Here is a 21,339-nt window from a genome sequence, read left to right on the forward strand (position 1 = left end):
TCCAGCAAGTACTTATTATTATTAGCTTTGCTCTTGGGATAAAGAATCCATGGAAAGGCTGCAAAGAACAGCTACAAATATAATATTGGGTTTGTAAAATATAAATCCTGTGTAGGGACACCTGTAACCCCCAACGGGCATGTCCCCTGGTGGCAGATCGGGGAATGCTCGTCATAGTTTACTATGAAGGGTAGGAGGGAAATAAAATACCTTCCGCGGACCAACAGGATAGCACTTCCCCTCATAGGCTGGTCTGGGGGCCTCGAAGGTGGCAGCCCCACCACCAGACTCGGGTGCGGAAGGCTAATCCCCTGCACACCTTAAAATTTCACCCATTAAAAGAAATAACAAAGAGATAGCCGAACTGCCTTAATGGTTAACGACAAAGCGAGGAAAAGGTACATGAGATACGGAACATGGAACGTTAAAAGTCTACATGGAAAAGAAAACGAATTAATAGATGAATTAAGAAATCAAGATTGGATCTGCTAGCAGTCACAGAAACAAAAAAGAAAGGTCAAGGTTGCCAGAAAATGAAAGATGGGTATATACTTTTCAATTCAGGGATAAATCCAAGAGAATGGGGAAAATAAGGGGTAGCTTGCATAATTAAACCAGATCTCAAAAAATATATATTACTAAATGGCAACTAATAAACGAAAGGTTGTTGACAATCATTATAGATTTTAAATCAGACAACCAAGTATTCACTGTAATTGTTGCATATGGCCCAAACGATAATGCTAATAAAGAAATGAATTCTTCGAACTCTTACAAAAAACAATTGAAGAAGTTCAAGGGCATATCATACCACTAGGAGACCTTAATGGCCAGGTAGGGAATCAAGTAGATCAGGAAACAAAACAAGTGTTGGGATCACAAGGAGAAATAACCCGGAATAACAAATCTTTGCCTTACAAATAATTTAGTAATAGCGAATACTATGTTCAAGCATAAAGAAATCCATAAGTTTACCAGGGAAGAGCCCAGTAGAAAGGAAAAACCTATAATCGACTATGCCATCATAAGCAGATCGTACTGGAAGTATACAAAAAATGCAAGAGTCTATAGAGGTCCTGAAATAGGGTGACCACTACTTATTAGTATTGGAAACAATCCATAAAATAAAAGTTGAAAAATGTAGAAAAAGTAGCAAGGAAATAAATGTTAAGATAAAGAACTACAAACTAAAGAAAGAAACAGCCATTGAGTATAAAAGTAAAATAGAAGATGAAAGAAGTAGAAAAAGAGATATATGAAGACAAAGATGTAGAAAACCTATGGTACAGGTTCAAAACACTTCTTCTAGAAACAAGCAAAGAAATTTGTGGTGTATCATTAAATAATAAACAGAAGAAACATAAAACACCCTGGTGGACTGAAGAACTAAAAGAAGAAATTAAAAAGAAAAAGCAATTATGGAAGAGATATATAACATTCAAGCTGCAGGTTGATAGAGAACTATACAACAACCAAAGAAATAAAGTTAAAACCTTAGTGAAAGAGGAGAAAAGAAAATGCTGGGAAGACTTCGGACATACTTTAGAACAAAATTTTAAAGGAAACCAAAAACTCTTCTATAATGTTTTAAGAAGAATGAGGTCAGAGAAAGAATGTCCCATAAAGTTTATCAAAAATAAGGATGGAAAGTTACCCACAAATTCTGAAGACATCATGGAAAGATGGGAACAGTACTTTCAAGAATTATTGGAAGATGCAGGACATGGAAAAAATAGAACCCTAAGAGCAAGACACACAAGCAAAATAGAAGATCAGAGTGAAGAAATTCATGCAAATGAACTGTTAGCAGCAATAAATAAAATAAAACTGGGCAAATCAGCAGACCATAACCAAATAACACCAGAAATGGTAAAAAATTTAGGAATGAAAGCCATACAATTTCTTTTACACCTATTCAATGTTGTATGGAAAAAGAAAATTATTCCCAAAGACTGGGAAGTAGCTATAATAATCCCTATATTTAAGAAAGGGGACAACTGCAAATGTGAAAACCATAGAAGAATTTCGCTTTTAAGCATTCCAGGAAAATTATATGCCCGTATTTTAGAAGCGAGGCTTAGGAATCAAATAGAGGATACACTGGATGAAATGTAATATGGCTTTCGAAAAAATAGAAGCACACAGGATCTTATCTTCAGTCTTAAACAAATATCAGAGAAAACATTGGAATATGGAAAAGAACTACATTCATGTTTTGTAGATTTTGAAAAGGCCTTTGACCGAGTTCCCAGACACTTAATATGGTAAACATTAAAGAAAAACAAGATACAAGATAACTTAATAGTAGCACAGAAGTAACAGAAATTATGTAAGAACCTGTAATAATAGATCAAAAGAATTTGAAACAAATGTAGGAGCCCTCTTCTCGTCATCATAGTAATGGATGAAATTTTAAAGGCATGCCAAACAAAAACAAAAAAGTTCCACCTAGGATACAGGAAACTGAAAGAAACGAGGATTTCACACATGGCTTTTGCAGATGATATAGTGATTTTCTAGCAAATACAGCTGAAGATCCAGTACAATATCAACATTTGGTATTAAGAATAAATAAAACAATGATCATATCTAGAAACTAACAAAAACACATACTAAAAATAGAGAATCATCAACTGGAACAAGTCCACTCCTTTAAATACTTGGGATCATATATACAAGAAGATGGTAGACTAGACACAGAAATTAACAACATGATAAGAGGGGGGGGGGGGGAACAAAGCTATTCTATGCAATGAAAGGCCCACTCCTAGATAAGAAAGAAGTCACCCAGAATACCAAAATGGCAGTGTACCATTCAGTGTTTCTATCAGCATTAACATACAGTTGTGAGTCTTGGTGTTTAACAACAGGAAACAAAAATAAACTACAAACAATTGAAATATCTCAGGAAAGTGGCACAAAAAACAAGACTAGACCAAATAAGAAATCAAACCATAAGAGACAGCCTTTAAGTTGCACCTCTGAATCAATTCATAACACAAGCCCAAATGAGATGGTTAGGACATCTTAATCGAATAGTAGAAGGAAGAATAGCAAAAACTGTATACGAAAGCCAGAAAATAGGAAAAAGAAACATAGGCAGACCCAGGAAAGGTTGGCAAAAGGAAATTAAAGAAAATCTGGAAAAGAAGGGAATTAACTGGAAAGAAGCAAAACAACAAACCTCAGACAGGACTGCATGGAAATCTCTTTGGCAAAATCTCGACGTTTAAAAGCATAAGAGATCATAGACAAAGAAGAAGAAGAAAAAATATAGATAATGAGGATAAACTGAGAGAATGTTCCTGAGACTGCAGGAGAGAGAGGATGATAGAAGTTTATAAAGTTCTGAAAGGGTGTTATAATATATCAGTTGAATTTTTCATTGTGTGATTGGTGGAGAGAGGAAAAGGGGACATCCATGGAAGTTAAGCTTGTGTGCAGTTAAAAAACTGATAAGAACTAGATTTTTCTCTCACAGAACCATGAGTGAGTGGGACAGTCTGCCTGTTGAAGTAGTGAATGATACACAGCCTTTCTTCATGAGTCCTTGACTCCCTGGATGTCTCTGATGATAATAACTAATTGTTGCTGTCTGCATACTGAGATAAACTTTGCTCTTGAGAATACTGGGTATAAAACCAGCTAAATATCAACAAGTAAATGAATATATTTTCTTATTATTGGTCCTTATTATGAATTAAATTGTTAAAAAACTTAATATGAACCTTTTATAACTCACATAACTAAGTATTGCTTGATATGTCCCATTTATACCATATAACTATATTGTTTAGAACTGCTTTTCTCTTGGAGTAAATATTTTATCATTTGTGCACATTAATATCACTGCAACACATCTAACATTGTTCATGATTATGCTCAAAAAGAATATCCTTAAACTGAATTCACATATCAAACAGTTCAAACTTTGATCCATACAAATGAACACACACACACACACACACACTACATATATACTATTTAACTTAAGTTTTAGCAGAGTAGATCATTGCTTAACAGTCAATCACTCGTAGTTCATTTTTGTTTCTTTAAAAAATAAATATTACCTGCAGGAATGTTTCTTTTGTTCTTTGCACAAATTGTAAAATTTATCTGTAACTATCTACTAACTAACTAATAAACAGCAGTGTAATATTAAGTGACAAAGTGGAAGAGAGCAGAAAGCATATCCTCTTACTATTGTTATAGTCCTATGCAAAGAATCCAAACATACTCAATCTAACTTATATTCATAAACAGTAATATATAAAAATTAAAAATTAATTATTAGCTAACTAAATCATTAATATCAATTTAAAACTCAAATCCTATATTAGAAACAATTATTTAAACAGCACAACTTCCTGAAAAGGATGATTCAATCTAAGCACTGCAATAATCTGAAAAGGAACTAGTGAACTTAAAGAAGGGACTTTCAAACATTTCTTTGCTGATCAATCTAGCATGTTTTAAACTTCCCAACTCAAATAAACAACAATGACAGTAATACACACACACACACACACACACACACACACACACACACACACACACACACACACACACACACACCAAGTGAACTAATAATCTAAATTAATTACAGGTATGTTGTTTTGAGTTTTTTTAAACAAAGAAAAAAGCTTGATATAATTGTTTCATATTGGATTTGGGTATATAATCAATTTTTTTTTTTTGTTGCAGCGTCATCAAAGAGTCAATTGAGTGATTATCTCAAGCTTTTATTTGGCAATGAACTTACAAAAAAACATTGCTACTGAGACTAATAATTATCATGATTTCGTTATGAAAAACACTTAAGTAAAAGAGAAAGAGAGAGGTGAAAACCTCTCTCTTTCTCTTTTACTTAAAACCACATTTCAGGGTTTATATATATTTTTTTCTTCTTAATTTGATGATGCTGTAGCACACGTAAAAACAGAATGAAAGATTATTGATCATTCTACCCATTTACTATCAATGCTAAAAATTTTTGATAATATTATGCAACTGAAAACTTCAGGTTCATTTACCCCCCCACACACACCTTTTTTCTTGTGGGAGTCAAACCCATGGTTATTGGGGTTAGAGACAACTGAATCTTAATTATCTTTTAATGACTTGTACTTTCTTGCAAACAATTAATATTATTTTTTAAAGTACTTTAAGTGAAGCATGTATAGCTCAAAGATCTGAATATTTAAAAGAATAAACCTTTTAAAAAGGCTTATTCTCAAGATTTTATTTCTCTACTCAGACTAATCTGCACCTCCAAAATTTCTCAGCACAACCACAATTCAACTTTAGCTAATGCAGCCACCAAAAAACTTAGTGTACTTTTTTGCACTAGATACTACTTCATACCTTCACAGCTGCTAACTCAATAAAAAGCCCAAATCTGCCCAGCCATGGAACATTATTCCAATATTTGGGGTGGTGCATCAAAATCCGCTCTAAGATTGCTAGATTCTATCCAGAAGAGGGCAATCCAACTAATTAATGATCCCACTCTCACAGACGTTCAGTTTCTGCCTCTTCTACAGATACTTTAATGGACAGTGCTCTGCTGAATCAGCCACTATTATTCCTTCATTCCCCTCCAAAATCATTAAAACAAGAGCCACTGCTAACCAACACTCTTTTACAGTCGACCGAACCAACTTCATTGCCTCCTCTTTCATTCCGTCAACTTCTGTACTTTGGAACAGTCTCCCCAACTCTGCCTTCCCTAAAGATATTACAACTCTCAGCTATTCAAGCAAAATGTGACCAGATTCCTCTTGCCACTAATGTGCTACATGTCTTGTGGCATTCCTTGTATGGATCATATATATATATATATAAATCATTGTATCATCTACTTATTGGAGGCCTGAAGTAGCTTAAAAAGGTTCCACATTTGCTGTCTAGAGCAGGGACTACGTAAAAAATTTCAAAAAATACAAAAATTATATATATAATTGATAATAATATATAAAAAAAAAAATACTTAGCCCATTCACAGTACAAATGTACTATAGGTTTACAAATATCCTTTTGTGGGTGGGAGCCACAAAAAATAAGTCCAAGAACTGATCCCTGGTTAAGGTAACTATTTAAGGTAACTGAGCACAGTAACCTTAAATCTCATAGATTCACAATCCTATATACCACTTTCTCATACCTAACCATCATCCACCCACCCAGCCAAGCCAATAGCTTATAGTCCAATCCCATATTCTCCAATTTATGCAACAGCCTTTCATGTGATATCCTATCAACCATCTTCAAGTACAACAGCATCAGAGTGCATCCATTCCCTTTATCCAAATCAGCAATAACATTATTATAAAATAAGGGCAAATTGCTCAGACATGTAAACCCTTTAGTATACTCATGCCGTTCCTTCAAGGTATAGCTTGTATGTCAACCTATTTCCGTATGCAAGTTCTTACCAGCTTCTCTAAAATCTTCAGAATTACTCCAGAAACATCGATATGTCAATAGTTAGACATATCAGTCTTTGCACCATGGATGTGCAATGGGATTATCATTCATTCTTCTGGGATTGCACATATTGCATTGAAAAGCATTGATAAATCTTCAAATGTAACCTTAGACTGAATAAAACAATTGATATAACATTGCACATGTATATATCAACATTAACTTACCCTGCTACGAAGGTAGTCAGCAAGATTTCTACGAGTAAAATTGGCAGCAGCAGAGGGAGAGAGTTCATAGCCTGTAAAATAAAATTTTAATTTTTGTCTGCATTTCCACTGAGATCACATGACTAATACTACCTTGTTATTGACTTAAAAGCTTTATTCTATAACCCCTTTCATGCACTAATAAATGAAATAATGCTTACTGAAAGAAAGGAGGAAAAAGGTAATAATTTCATATAAAGAATGTTTTCAAAGTTCTAAGAAAAGCATAATAAATTATGAAACAGAGCTTGAAAATAGTTCGAATCATTCCAAAAGTATATCACATTCATCAGACATTATTCCAAAAGTATATCACAATGGCTGATGAAGGTGATATATTTTCAACCCACTGCTGGATGACGGCCTTTCCAAGACTACTTCAAAGCTGCTTGTCAATGGCTCTCCTTCCCCATGTCACCCCTGCAAATCTGATGATATCATCAATCCACCATGATTTGGGTCAGCATCATGGTCGTTTTTCCTCTTGTAGCATCCAATTCAGTGCGTCTTTTGTCCATTATTGATCTTGTCTTCTAGCAATATGCCCAGTAGATTTCCACTTCAGATGTTTCATTCTTCCTATAATATCAGAGACTTTGATTTGATTTCTTATCCATGTTTCCTTTTGTGATCCAATCTTGTGATAATATGCATACTTCTTTCCATACTAAATGGTGGTGTTCTTAATTTTTGAATTTCCTTTGTATATGGCTGTGAAACATGGATATGTTTCACAGCCATATCAATACAGGAAGAATACATTAATTAAAAACTTTTCTTTTTATGCATAATAGTAATTAGCTATTAAATAGTGACTGTAATTTTCTAAATGCTATCCACCCAAGCATCGTATGTCTTTTAATTTCATCCATGATATTTTGTGCCATTGATATCCTTTGTCCTAAGTATATGTAATGAGCTACTTGTTCAATTTCATCATTATTGATTTTGATTATTTCTGGTTGGACATGATTGTTGAACATAACTTGGGTCATCTTCAGGCCAGCTGTTTTGCTTACAATCTGGAGTTCTTGGATATGAGTAATTCGGGCACAGTTGAAATAAAGATAAGTATGTCACCTGGAAAGTGCAAATGGCTTGAATATCTTCCTGGTGATTAGTTTACGGAATTAACAACGTATATAAAGTATATTAATTAAAGGTAACTTTAATGAATAACTTCTATATTTCGGCAACGTCCCATTGCCATCTTCAGGAACATAAAGATATGGTATGTGCACGCAGGCACTAACACAAAGCAAATGAGGAAGAAAGCAAGAAACTAATATTGTTCCTAAAGTCCTAATGGTGCCCTCGTGGGCTAATTTGGTAGTCTTGGCAGTTGGGCTGAAGTTCTCATAATGTAAGTCTCCCAAATTTGGGGTAGTTTCATGCACCCAAATTTGTTGAGGTTAGGAACGTTTTTTAGAGCTGCTGAAGATTCTTTGAATAATCTTTCGTATTTAAACTTGCTGCGATGAATTATTTTTGTTTTCTTCCACTGTACAAAATAATTCATCGCAGCAAGTTTAAATACGAAAGATTATTCAAAGAATCTTCAGCAGCTCTAAAAAACGTTCCTAACCTCAACAAATTTGGGTGCATGAAACTACCCCAAATTTGGGAGACTTACATTATGAGAACTTCAGCTCAACTGCCAAGACTACCAAATTAGCCTGCCAGAGGGCACCATTAGGACTTTAGGAACAATATTAGTTTCTTGCTTTCTTCCTCATTTGCTTTGTGTTAGTGCCTGCGTGCACATACCATATCTTTATGTTCCTGAAGATGGCAATGGGACGTTGCCGAAATATAGAAGTTATTCATTAAAGTTACCTTTAATTAATATATTTTATATATGTTGTTAATTCCGTAAACTAATCACCAGTTATGTCTGACCAACGTACAAGCCTTGCTACTAAATATCTTCCATTTATCTTCATACCTTTCTCTTCCCAATAAAAAAGTTTGAAGATTTCTTCTGAGCATGCTATGAATAGTTTTGGAGATATTGTGTAACTTTGTCTTGTACATCTCTGTATTTTCGCAGTAGAGTTGATTCCACTGAAATGAACTGCTGTTGTTGCACTGGTGTGTGCTGATTTGATGGCCCTGACGCATGGCTCCTCCACTTGATGGTTTCATAATGCTTTAAGTATTGCACACGTTTTTACTGAATTAAAGGCTTTCTTATAATCAATAAAACTATGACATATAATGGTAGTTGATATTCATTACACCATTCGATAATGTGTTGTACAACTTAAATATGATTCATTGTACTAAAGTCACTTAAAAACCCTACCTGTTCTTTTGGTTGTGCTAGGTCTAGAGCTACACTGATTTTTACATAGCTATATGGCTAAACATTACAACTGGGCAAATAGTTAATTGGGTGATATGCAAATTAATTAAAAATTGGAAAATATTCATTAATTGAACAAATCCACCGCCATCTACCAGCATGAATTGGCATTACAATGTTAAATTCAAGTCTACTATGTATTGCTGTATTCTGTATCAAATGCTATGTTAAATAATGCAATATGTAACGAAAATTGCTTAAATATGCACGACATGCTCCAATTTATAGCATTTTTGGGTAAAAACACAAAATAACGCAATACTGCACTTTACTGCTAAGTCACTTTTTTGCGTTTTCAGTTCAAAAAACCTTGAAATCGGATGGATGTGCACTTATTTCCTGTAGTCAACACTTTTCTAAACACTTTGTAACTAGTAGACTTTTGGGTCAGCAGTCTGTCAAGTCTTCTACTTCACTTTTTTGTGTATCAGAATAAGGGTAGCCTTTTTCCATGTTCTTGGTACATTATCTTTCTTTAGACATAGGGAAATTGTTTTGACATAATTTTCCCACCTAGTTTTAGAAATTTAGCTAAAACTCCATCCTCACTTGCGGCTTTTTTCTTTCGCAAGTTTGGATGCTCTACATAATTTCTTCTGGAAGAATCTGTGGCACTTCAGATGTTTCATAGTTTCTTCTTCGTTTGTTATTCTGACATAATATTGAGTAAAATTCTTCAATTCTTTTTGCTATAGTATATTTATCTCTGGTTTTGGTCCGATCTCGTAGTTTGACATCTGTTTATTGCTGTTCATCAAAAGTTGTTTGAACCATAGTCTCAAAAAAGTTGTTTTTTTTTTTTTTGAGACTATGGTTCTCTTCAATTGTTTGTTGTATAAATTTACAACTGAATTGTCTTATTTCTTCTGTGATATGTTTTGCACAATTCAACATATTCAAATTTATTCTTTGGGTAATCTGCCTATTTCATTTCTCATCGTTTCTTCATAAGCTGTTTAGTTTCTTCAGAAACTTTGTCCTTTTCTGTTCTGTGGTACTAGCTATTTGAAGTGAGCATTGTAAATGGTCATCATCATCAAATTCCTGACATGTACTATCAAGGGTTGTACAGGACATGATAGTACTACATGAAAAACTTGCATCACCATTAACTTCCTATCTACAATTTTCTTCCAAATTAATCTGTTACTGTCAAGCCTCTGACATTATCAAATATTATATTTCTGTATTCTAAGGCACTTTTTACTGTATCAATCCACCTATATCTTGATCTTCCTCTGGGTCTTTTTCCCCTGCCAATCTGGCAGAGAACATTTGAGCTCATCTTTCCTCTTCCATTCTGTTTAAGTGATCACACCACCTAAGATTAGCTCTGCTAACACATTCCTGGATGCTAACAATGTCTTTCCTCTTCCATTCTGTTTAAGTGATCACACCACCTAAGATTAGCTCTGCTAACACATTCCTGGATGCTAACAATGTCAAGTTCTTTCCCAATATCCTTGTTTTTAATATGATATTGCTATTGATGCCATCTGTTCATGGCCCTAATCTTTCTCAGAACTCTCATATCAGCAGTCTCTAGTCTTTGGTCAAGTGTTTTACTTCTGACCCAGCTCTCAGATCCATAAGTTAAAAATTGTTTGAACACTGTCTTGTATACAGCTAATTTAGTGTTTTGACTAATTTCTCTCTTCTTCCATATAAATTTATTCATTCGATATCCTACCATACCAGCTTTGTTGATTCTGTTGTCTGTTTTCATATTTAATTTACCCATCTTCACTAAAAATCGTTCCTAAGTAATGTTTTACTTGTTCCTTAGGTTCTCCATTCACAATGCAGTTGATATTTTCAATGCTTTTGCCTATTTTCATTCTCTTTATCTTGTTATTGCTGAACTTCATAGCATATCTATTACAATAGTTATTCAATTTAGTCAGGGAATCTTGCAGACATGTACCAGATTTATTTAGAAGTATAACATCATCTGCATCACCTGATATCAAAACCGGCGTAACTGCTGACTTACAACTAAAATAAAGACTAAATATTGCTTGATATAATGTCCCACTGACACCATACAACCGTAGCATTTTGAAAAGCTTTTCTTTTGGCATTTTATATGCCTTTTCTTATGTTTTTTTTTTTTTCTTGAATTCATGATTTATAGGTTTTCTTTTCCTGCAAATTCTATTAGCCTTGCTCCTGTATCATCGCTCATGCCAAATTCAAAGAATTTGGCATGAGAGATGATATCCCATTTCCTATTGAGCTTTCATTTGATTGCTGTATACCAATTCTGGCATTAAAGTCTCCCATTACAATTTTCAAATGATGTTTTCCTTTGTTGTAAAGTTGGGATACATCATGTTAGAAGTCTTCAATTTCTTTATCAGTAAGACTTATTGCTGGTGCATACACTAGGATGATCTTGAGAGGATATCTTTTTTGAGATTTGGACAACAATACTTGCTACTCAAGCGGATATACTGTCAAATTCTATTATGTTGTTCTTCAATTTTTTGTTAATCATGAATCCAACTGATTCTTTCCTTATCTTGGCCTCTACAATACAGTGTTTGTTTCCATTTTTAAACAATTATAATTATATATTAAGAGGTATATAGCAAAGCTTATTTCACTTGAATGGAGATCCCCTTTTTATATCAAAATGATAGCCATTTTTTTAAAGGGTTTGGTTGATTGATTTGGGGTTTTATGATGCAAGGTTAACAAAGGTCATATTACACCAGAATAAAGGTTACAGCAGAACACAGGGTGTTGATAGGTACAACAAATAAATAAATAAATACAGGTAACCCTCGTATAACGATAAAATAAAATTTTATTTTTGTTAAATTTGCGTCTGCCGTATCCCGCATGTAGTTATAAGTAGCGAATTTATATTAGGGGAAATACCCTTTAGCACACATGTACGTCAATTGTTTACTGTATAAAGTGTTTATTGTTGAAAGTTGTCTTCGTTTTCTGCCAGGAAAGTGCATTAAAAATCATAAGCGTGTTAATCTCAAGCTGCGCACTTTATTTTCTGGTGAGTTACATACAATATGTAATGCTTTTATATGTAAAAAATTTATTTTTTTTTTTATAGTAATGGCCACTTAGAGGGCTTTTGCAATATGGTTGAAAATGAAATTAGTGAATTAATTGATGTGGAAATAGATTTAAATTAGGAGGAACCAGTACAATTAACAGATGACGTCAAACCAAATGGCGGGGAAAGTTCTGCCGAAGATTCTGATTGTGATGAATCCCTTAAAGAATTCATTTTAAAGAAATTAGCAGAAGAAATGGACTTGGCAAGAAAATTATTTTATGGATAATGAGCTCCGGAAAATTCACGAGACAAATGGATATTTGTTTAGCTCCATATTATGAACTTAATAAATAATTGTAGCATAGTAGTAAGCAATGTCTTATTACTGACTTCTTGATAACTAATCCAGCCGAAGTATGCAATGAGAATTATACAAATAGGTGCAAGAGATTTCAAGTGATGATGACGTCCGGCCAAGGAGATAAATTAATGAATAATATAAAATACATGTATGAAGTTTAGTATCTACAATGTGGTATCTACATATAAACAAATCCATAATGAAATGTCTTTGAATAAATTAATGTTTTGTAAATAAAGAACATCTACGGAATGTTCATTTTGCAGATAGTGATGACGATTATATTATGCACTTTATTTTATTTTGCCTAAAGCATTTTATGCATTATAAGCAATGAAATTTACGTACAATTTGTGTTTTTATAAGTTTATACTATGTATTTTGTTTCATAGTTGATATGTTTTCTTAACTTACATGAATTACCCTGAATTAAATAAAAATATTTTTTGCTGGATATGTCGTTGTTTATATAATTAAAAAAAAAAAAATGATTTTGGAATATAACCCTACTTTTTCTATGTGATCTAAGTCTTGCATAATGTGATTTAAATAACACGGCATTTCTATGGAACCTAACATCTCCTTGTAACTACGAGGGTTTTACCTGTAGTTACAAGGAGATAAATTAGTGAATAATATAAAATACATGTACGAAGTTTAGTATCTACATATAAACAAATCCATAATGAAATGTCTTTGAATAAATTAATGTTTTGTAAAAATTTAAAAACATCATGCAATCTGTCCAGGTCTGATAAAATCTGGCTGAGTGTATAGGGCTCAGAAAGATAAGTAAAAATGTCATTGTTTTCTTTTCTCTCATGCGAAGTGCTCGCACTCCTCCAGAATACGACTAATGGCAAGATTGGTGTTGCATTTCCCACACATAAGTGGGTTTATCAGTCTCAGTAAATAAGAATACATGAGATGACTGTGACCTATGCTGAGCCTAGCAAGAACTTCCACTCTTCTGTTCCTAAATTGACTAGAATGGCAGTGCTTAATTTAAGGCTTAATCTTGTGCAATCTGTTAGTCAATGCTTCCTGCCAGGAGCACTGTCACTAGGCAAACTTCCTGACAGGATTGATTGATTTTATAACCTATGTGCAATCGATATAAGGGACTGACAAGCAGCATGTCGAAAAAGTATGAGCTGATCTAGCAACTCATTTGCAATGCTATTTCGCTTAATTCAAATGTGGCTGGGAATCCAACACAACAGACATATTAAGGATCTTTATTCTGTACAAGAAGATGGAAGTACAGGAAGATGGTTTAATGTTAAATCTGGTGTTAGACAAGGATGTACATTATCCCCTGTGATTCATTATCTATGGATCACATTATGAAGAAAAGTGGTATTAAACCTGATATCAAAATTGGAGATGTTAATATCAGCTCTTTGCTTTATGTGGATGATGTTATATTCAAATTATTTATTTCAATCAATATACTCTCCCTCAGCTTCGATACAGCATTTGGCACGGTCAATTAATCCATTAAATGAGTTTTTTATATCGGTTTTTGGGATACTGTTGATTGAGGGTCGTGGTTACTGCTGCTTGAACGTTTTCAATGGTGTTGTATCGCTTTCCTTTCATCGGCAAACGAAGTCAGGGGGGAAGCAAAAGAAGTCACAGGGTCAGGGCCGCATTTATACTTTTTGAGGCCCTAGGCGCAACACTATAATGAGGCACCAAAAGAACAAGTCTATTTCAATTAATCAAATTCATACACTTTTTTTTAGTTTATTGAAAATAAAAGTCGACATTTCCATAATAACTCATTTTAATAAACTAAAAATAACACAACATTGGTATGCATATATTGCATTTAAATATTTAAATATATATATATATATACACACAAATCAGGTCAAATTTAAATTAAAAAAGAAAAAATGATAACTAAAAGTTTTTTTTCTGGCTTTGGTTTTAGCAAATACATATCTAAAATGATATCATAATTAATCGAATCTATTACATCTGATTCAATGCATAATAATGACAGGTCACTTATTTTATTTTGGTGCAAGTTGCTTCTTAATTTTTTTATTCGTTTCAACACTTGCATTTGAAATAGGCATCCTCAAAAATATTTTTAGAATTGTTTCTACGTTCGGAAAAGTAGACCTTAACCCATATTTTAATTGAAAAATTTTCTTCCTTTATCATTATTAAAAATTGCTTAACTTCACCAATAAATTTTTCTGAATCAGTATCAGCCTCATAAGATTGTAAAATTTTGTTAATACTAGTCTTGTACTTGTCTTGAGCTATATCTTTCTTCAAAAAAATGCCAAACATATCTGTCTAAATAGCTTTTTGCTCTTTCATTAATTTCCAAAATTAGCTTATCGCAAAGACATTAGAAGTATTAACAATGAAATTTTCTTACCCATGTAATATACGACTAATCTCATCATTAGATTGTGAAATTTCGTGAGACATATTTTTCGTTTTTTCACTCTTTCCTTCTCATTTTTAAATTTTGTCTCATCTGTTAAAGCAGCAAAAACTATTTTTTATATCTAAAATAAAACCGACTAAAGCCTGTAACAAATTATTAGCTAAAAATAAATCCATATCAGGATCTTGTAGAGATTTACTAGGAGCATTTATTCGTTGTATAATTTTGTCCCACACAACTGTTAAAATTGCTGTTTCTGAATTGTCAAAGTGATCAGCCAATGATTAGCTCTAATTTAGAAATAGGTTTTTCATGAGGAGAAATGGATACTTCAAGTACTGCCTGCCTTTTTAATTTGTTTATATCCATGGTTTCGAAGCAATACAGTGTCAGCTCTTGTGGACCACCTCGTTTCACTCAATCTTTTAACTGTTAAAGATTTTTTTTTTCTAAATGTTTAAGGAGTATACTCCATCTTCTTGTTGAAGATGAAAAGTAATTATATACGTTTTGAATAAAACAGAAATGCTGCTCTGCTTCCGGACAAGATTCCGCAGCATAGTTGCCAATTCAATTTTAATGGATCAAAACTTCATCTGCATTTTACTTTTTATCATGCAATTACTCCCTTCGCAGTTAATCCCTGAACAGTGATTTTAGAGCCGTTAACGGATTAACTGTGGTGGAACAACCTTTGACTTTAAGTGTAATGTGTTACTTGGAATTTCCTTTACTGTCCTACAATATTTGATTTTTTTTTGTTTTTTGTTTTCTTGCACAATTATCGTCTTTTCCCAAAAATAAAAACGAATTTCACATATAAGAAAATAATCAATCCTGATATGACCAGAGATAAGCCTTTGCAACGAATCTATTTAGTAATAGTAAATTTGCTGCCTTTTATTCTTCAAATCAGTGTCACGGAACAAGACAACTTTATGTTCTTTCACTTTATTGACAATATAGAATTTTTTTTTCCGCGAATATTCAAATGTTTGTTTGAAAATTCATGTAAAATATTGTGTCAAATATTTATATTTTTTAAATGACATTTATTGAAATAAATATGACATTTTGCTGTCTTTCCTTGCAAAATACCATTATATGGATCGTAACATTTCAATTTTAGGAACGATTTTTTTTTTTTTTTTTTTTTTTTTTTTTTTGTGTGTGTGTTAACAACAACAAATGATGTTAAACTGTATTATTCGGGATTTCTGATTGCAAGTCTTTTTAATATCAAAAATTTAAATCCAATGATATTTTACCAGACTCTTCGTCTTTGTCCTTTGATTAAAACTGCAAGATTTTTTTTTTTTTTTTAGAATCCTCATTACTATAATATGTGTAACCACTGTAGATATGCTGAAAATATAACGTGAAGGATATCCTATACGAAATAATTCAAAATTTATGTCATTTTGAAGATTTTCTACTGCATCAACCTCCCTTCTCTCCTGGAACTCAATTATATAACTACTTTAAATGTCTACTGGTTTGAAAGCTTTCAGAGAGTATTATTAAAAATCTGACAAATAAAATAAAGCAATAATATTGTTGTGTCATCGAAGCTTCTAATTCTGCACTATTTCTTTGCAATCTGAAATAAGTTGTTCAGCAGTTTGCAGAAATTTCAATAGTGTTATTTTTCTGTTATTTATTTTTTAATTCTAAATATTACTACGTCTTCGAAATACTCCATAATAATCCTCTTAGCTGGAGGAAAAGCTAAACTTAGATTACTTTCACTGCTATTGAGAAAGACAAGAGAGAAAGTTTCCCCAGAAATCTCACTAAATTGCCCTCTGTAGTGCAGAATACATCAAGAATGTCTTGTTTTGTTTTCCATTGTTGATTACAAACATCCTAACACAGAAATACTGACATATCTTTTACAGGCTGATACAACAGTAAAATGATTTCTTAATTTATAGTGATTAGTTTCATTTTTATTATCGAAAAATTATAAATAATCTGATACAATTATCTTGGAAAAATAAAAAGATTTGAATTATTTAAAAGAAAGGGAGCATATGTATTACATAATCGTTTGTTTTTTGGGGGGGAGAGAGGGGTTATATTATATTCCTTTCTGCTCGAGTAACAGTCCATAAGCTAACGAAAATTATTGAGAAACAAACGCGTCCAGCAGACGCACTAAAAAGTCCCTAACAATAGCCGAATTACACACAGAAATTTATTTTATTTTATTATTATATTTTTCACCTTTCTGATTGCTTAACAGATGTTCAAAACATTTTATTCTGCTTTTGTAGGATGAAGTTGTTTTTTAAACATTAATTTCCACAATATTACATAATTTAATGATTTATACTTATCAGGAGATAATATAAAAGAAAAAATATACAAAATTTGCTAATTTATAATAATCACAATTTAATTTCAGTATCGGAATATTAAAAGTTTTCTGGTACAATTACTTTGGAAAAATAACAAATTCAAACAAAAAGAAAGTGCACATTACTAGAAGTACAGTAAAACCCCCGTTTTTGCGTTCCCGCAATTTACGTTTTCCTGCGATTTACGTCATTTTCCGTTGGTCCAGTCTTAAGGCCTATTCTTACGATATATATTGTTTTCCCGCCATTAACAACTCGATGTTGACGTTATTTCCTGTGATTTGCGCATTTTTTCTAGGGTGACAATACTAATTTTCGAATCGATTTCTGCAGAAATCTGTGCATTTCTGTTCCCAGATGGCGTTGCTTTCGGCTGTAGTTTCGTTTCCGCTATCACGGTGACTTGCACGCTTGTAGCAGTAATGTAGTGATGAGGAATACCGTAATTTTTCAATCACAGTACGAATTGATATTGCAGAATTTTTTCTACATAATTTAGCGTGTAAAAGTTTATTTCAATTTGCAGTGGTGGATTATCCATGTTAATAACATGGAAAAAAAAAAAAAGACAGAAAATGTATTTCTGTAGAAGAAAAGATGCCAATTCTGCGACGTGTAGATTGGCATGCCAGAACACGCAAGCATTAAGCAAAAGATCTTGGACTCTCCGTATCCACTTTGAACACGATAGTAAAAAACAGGTCAAGCATTGAACTCAATACAAAGTAATCTGGCGCTATGTCAAAAAAAAAAAAAAAAAAAAAAAAAAATGGAAAGCAAAAACAATCAACAATTAGATTTTTTAAATAGATAAATGTAAGTAATTGTAAATTCACTTATTTTCAGTTATTAAATTTTGTAATCTAGTATGTAGACTCACATACTAGCAGTAAGTCATCTTTTACCCCTTTTTTTTTAATGTTTTTTTATATTTCCTGCTTTTTACACTTTTTTCCATCAGTCCCCTGAAAAGTGTAAAAAAGGGGTTTTACTGTATTTTGTGGGGGGGTGATAATTTTGGGAGGGGGAAGTTAGCCATAAGGCGAATTAATTCTGTTATGAACATTTTGGAAATAAAATTTCATTTTGACTCATGCAATTACACATGTTTCGAAAGATAAACTGCAGGGAAAAAATCGCTACTTCACAACTGCCGCATAATATTGAAATTAGCCAAAAATATGTACATAACAGCTGACTTCATAACTGCCATTTATTTTGATTTGTAGTGAGTGATTAGGGGGAAACCAAGAAAGTTGAAATGCAAAAACCTACAGATTACGTTATAAAAATTATTCATTACATGATATTATTATTATTATTATTATTATTATTATTTTGACACCTCCAGGGAGTGCAAAGACTCATCGAGGGAGAGTGTGCCAACAGCATCGAACGATGGGTCCCCCTTCCAACTACTAACCGCGCTCAAACTTACTTAACTGAGCCATTAGTAGCAGAGGCTCTACCAATCGACCAACCTTTGCCGGCACGTATGATTCTCTATAAAGCAAAATTTAAAAGTGCAAACCTTCGCGCAATCTGTGAACTAACCTTCGAACTAAGATTATGAATAAAAAAGAAAACTTAATTTGGAACAGATGGAAGCGATATTCATTTTCAGATTTTCATGAATTTATAAAATATTTGTTTGACAAAAATAATTATATTCAATCAAGTTCTGGAAGAATTTTAAAATCTATTGGCGATTAAAATAATTAGCAAAGAAATTGATAGTGACATTGATCTTCCAAAGTGATACAATATGAAGTGAAGAAAGTATGAAAGGATTTCTTATTTAGAGCTGGATTAAAAACTATAATTTTACGATAAAAACAAGCAGCAAAAAATGAATATAACTTATAGGTATTTAGTCTGATATAACTTAGATTCCGGTTATCAAGTAAACGGCAAGCAACTGAATTCCTGGCATATGTAGTAGCTACTACACACGCCAGGTAATCTAGTTAAGTGTTCTTTTCAGCATGAAGGATTATTGCCCCTTCTAATGGACATGATCAAACTGCACTTCTTATCCATGTTTGCTGGACATGTATATATGTCCAGCAAAGAAATGGTACGCTTACATACATGAATTTTATGGAATACAGGAGTTCCTGTTAGTTTTATATTCTAAGGAAAGAACAATGTATTTCAAATGGAAGTGGGATGCCTCACAAATTTTTCAGCGCCTCTAGTTTTTATATTATGAATTTAATATTTAAAAATAAGTACTTCATTTTACAATTACACAGTTTTTTTTATTGTTGTTTGTGAGGAGTAAGGTTTTAAAATGTGGCCCCATTGAGAGTGAGGCCCTGCACAGGGAGCTAAATCAGATGAATACAGCAAGTGATCTATCACACAAACTGGGTTTTTGCTCAAAAACTGTCTCACAATGTTTGAACGATGAGATGGTGCATTATCGGGCAGAAGTGACCAGCTGCCTGCATCACGATATTAATGCTGGACGCGAGGAATTCTTGCTATGAATCGCTTCAAACTTCGAGATAAAACTCACCATTGATCATTTGGCCAGGCAGAACGAATTCGTTGTGGATAATGCCCTTGGAATCGTAGAAACAAATCAGCATTGTTTTTACTTTTGACTTCTCGAAGCGATTTTTTTTGGATACCCATCTTCTGGTGGTCTCCACTCAGCACTCTGTTTCAGGCTCATAATCAAAACACCATGTTTTGTGGTGTTTTGAGTATGAGACGACTGTCACCAGTAACAATCGTTTCAAGGAACTTTGATTCTTTACGAGCAGTTTTAATGAGGTCCTTGCAGTGGTCAATTTCATACATTTTTTGGTCATCAGTCAACTTGTGGGGAACAAATCGCAAATTCAATTTATAAAGGCCCATCTAGGTCAAAATGTTGTGCACAATCAATTTTGGAATTACCAATTCATCTTCAATCAATCTCACGGAAGATTTCGGGTTTTCTTTGATGAAATCATGCGCTTTTTAGATGTTAACTTTGCTCAGTCCAGTTTTTTGATGGCCCGGCTTTTCGTCGTGCTCAAGCGTCGCACAACCACTTTGAAATCGCTTATAACCACTCGTAAACTTGAGTACAGGATAAGCATTCATCACTGTATGCTTCAAAAAGCATACAGTGATGAATTCTCGCTATGAGACCACAGATATGAGTCCTGAGAAAGATTAGAGGCATGAACAGATGGCATCAATGGCAATATCATATTAAAAAAAAGGATATTAGGAAAGAACTTGACATTATTAGCATGCAGGAATGTGTTAGATACATTTGATACATTTTGGTAAAACTTTTACCAAGTTTAACACAAAAGTGAATCGCAGTTCTCTGTTTGAAACTCATTTTCTGACCGTTATTAGTCAAAACACTAAATTAACTATATACAAGACAGTGTTCAAACCAATTTTAATTTATGGATCTGAGAGCTGGATCAGAAGTAAAACACTTGACCAAAGACTAGAGACCGCAGATATGAGAGTCCTGAACAGATGACATCAATGGCAATATCATATTAAAAAAAAGGATATTAGGAAAGAACTTGACATTATTAACATGCAGGAATGTGTTAGCAGAACTAATCTCAGATGGTATGGTCACTTAAAAATGGGAGAGGAAAGATTAGCATAAGTGTTCTCTGCCAGGTTGGCAGGAAAAAGACCCAGAGGAAGACCAAGATATAGGTGGATTGATATCGTAAAAAGTGCCTTAGAAGATAGAAATATAATATCTGATAATGTTGGAGTCTTGAGAGGTAACAGATTGATTTGGAGGAAAACTGTAGATAGGAAGTTAGTAATGATGTAAATTTTTCATGTAGTACTATCATATCCTGTACACCCCTTGAGGGTACATATCAGGAATTTGATGATGATGATTATTATCATTTTGTACAAAAGTTGTAACACTTACCAAGCACTGGATATTGATTATAGAGAGAGAAGATAGTCTGTAAATAAGTCAAAGAGTTTGTATAATTTATACACTTTTGGTAGGAGTTTTCTTTGATATGCACAAGTGCGACATGAATGACATGCAACTCGGTTGTGTAGTTACTGCAACTGAGTAGGATCTGTTTGGGGACTGTGATGTTAGGAAACACAGCAGCACAGTTGACAGAGATCTATGATC

The 21,339-nt window shown here is 33.1% G+C and overlaps 1 protein-coding gene across 1 annotated transcript in view; it reads right to left on the minus strand.

Moving 5' to 3' along the window:
* LOC150108802 (proteasome subunit beta type-2-like) overlaps nucleotides 1–21,339 on the minus strand; it is a 121,730-nt gene that overhangs the window by 37,941 nt on the left and 62,450 nt on the right. The window contains exon 3 of the mRNA XM_090403329.1: nucleotides 6,654–6,724. Within this exon, the coding sequence (XP_090259455.1) occupies nucleotides 6,654–6,724 (71 nt within the window). The remainder of the gene's footprint in view (nucleotides 1–6,653; nucleotides 6,725–21,339) is intronic.

The sequence above is a fragment of the Typopeltis vanoorti genome, chromosome 2 (assembly GCF_054136105.1).
Source record: "Typopeltis vanoorti isolate ZY-2024b chromosome 2, IOZ_Tvanoo_1.0, whole genome shotgun sequence".
Classification (NCBI taxonomy): domain Eukaryota; kingdom Metazoa; phylum Arthropoda; class Arachnida; order Uropygi; family Thelyphonidae; genus Typopeltis; species Typopeltis vanoorti.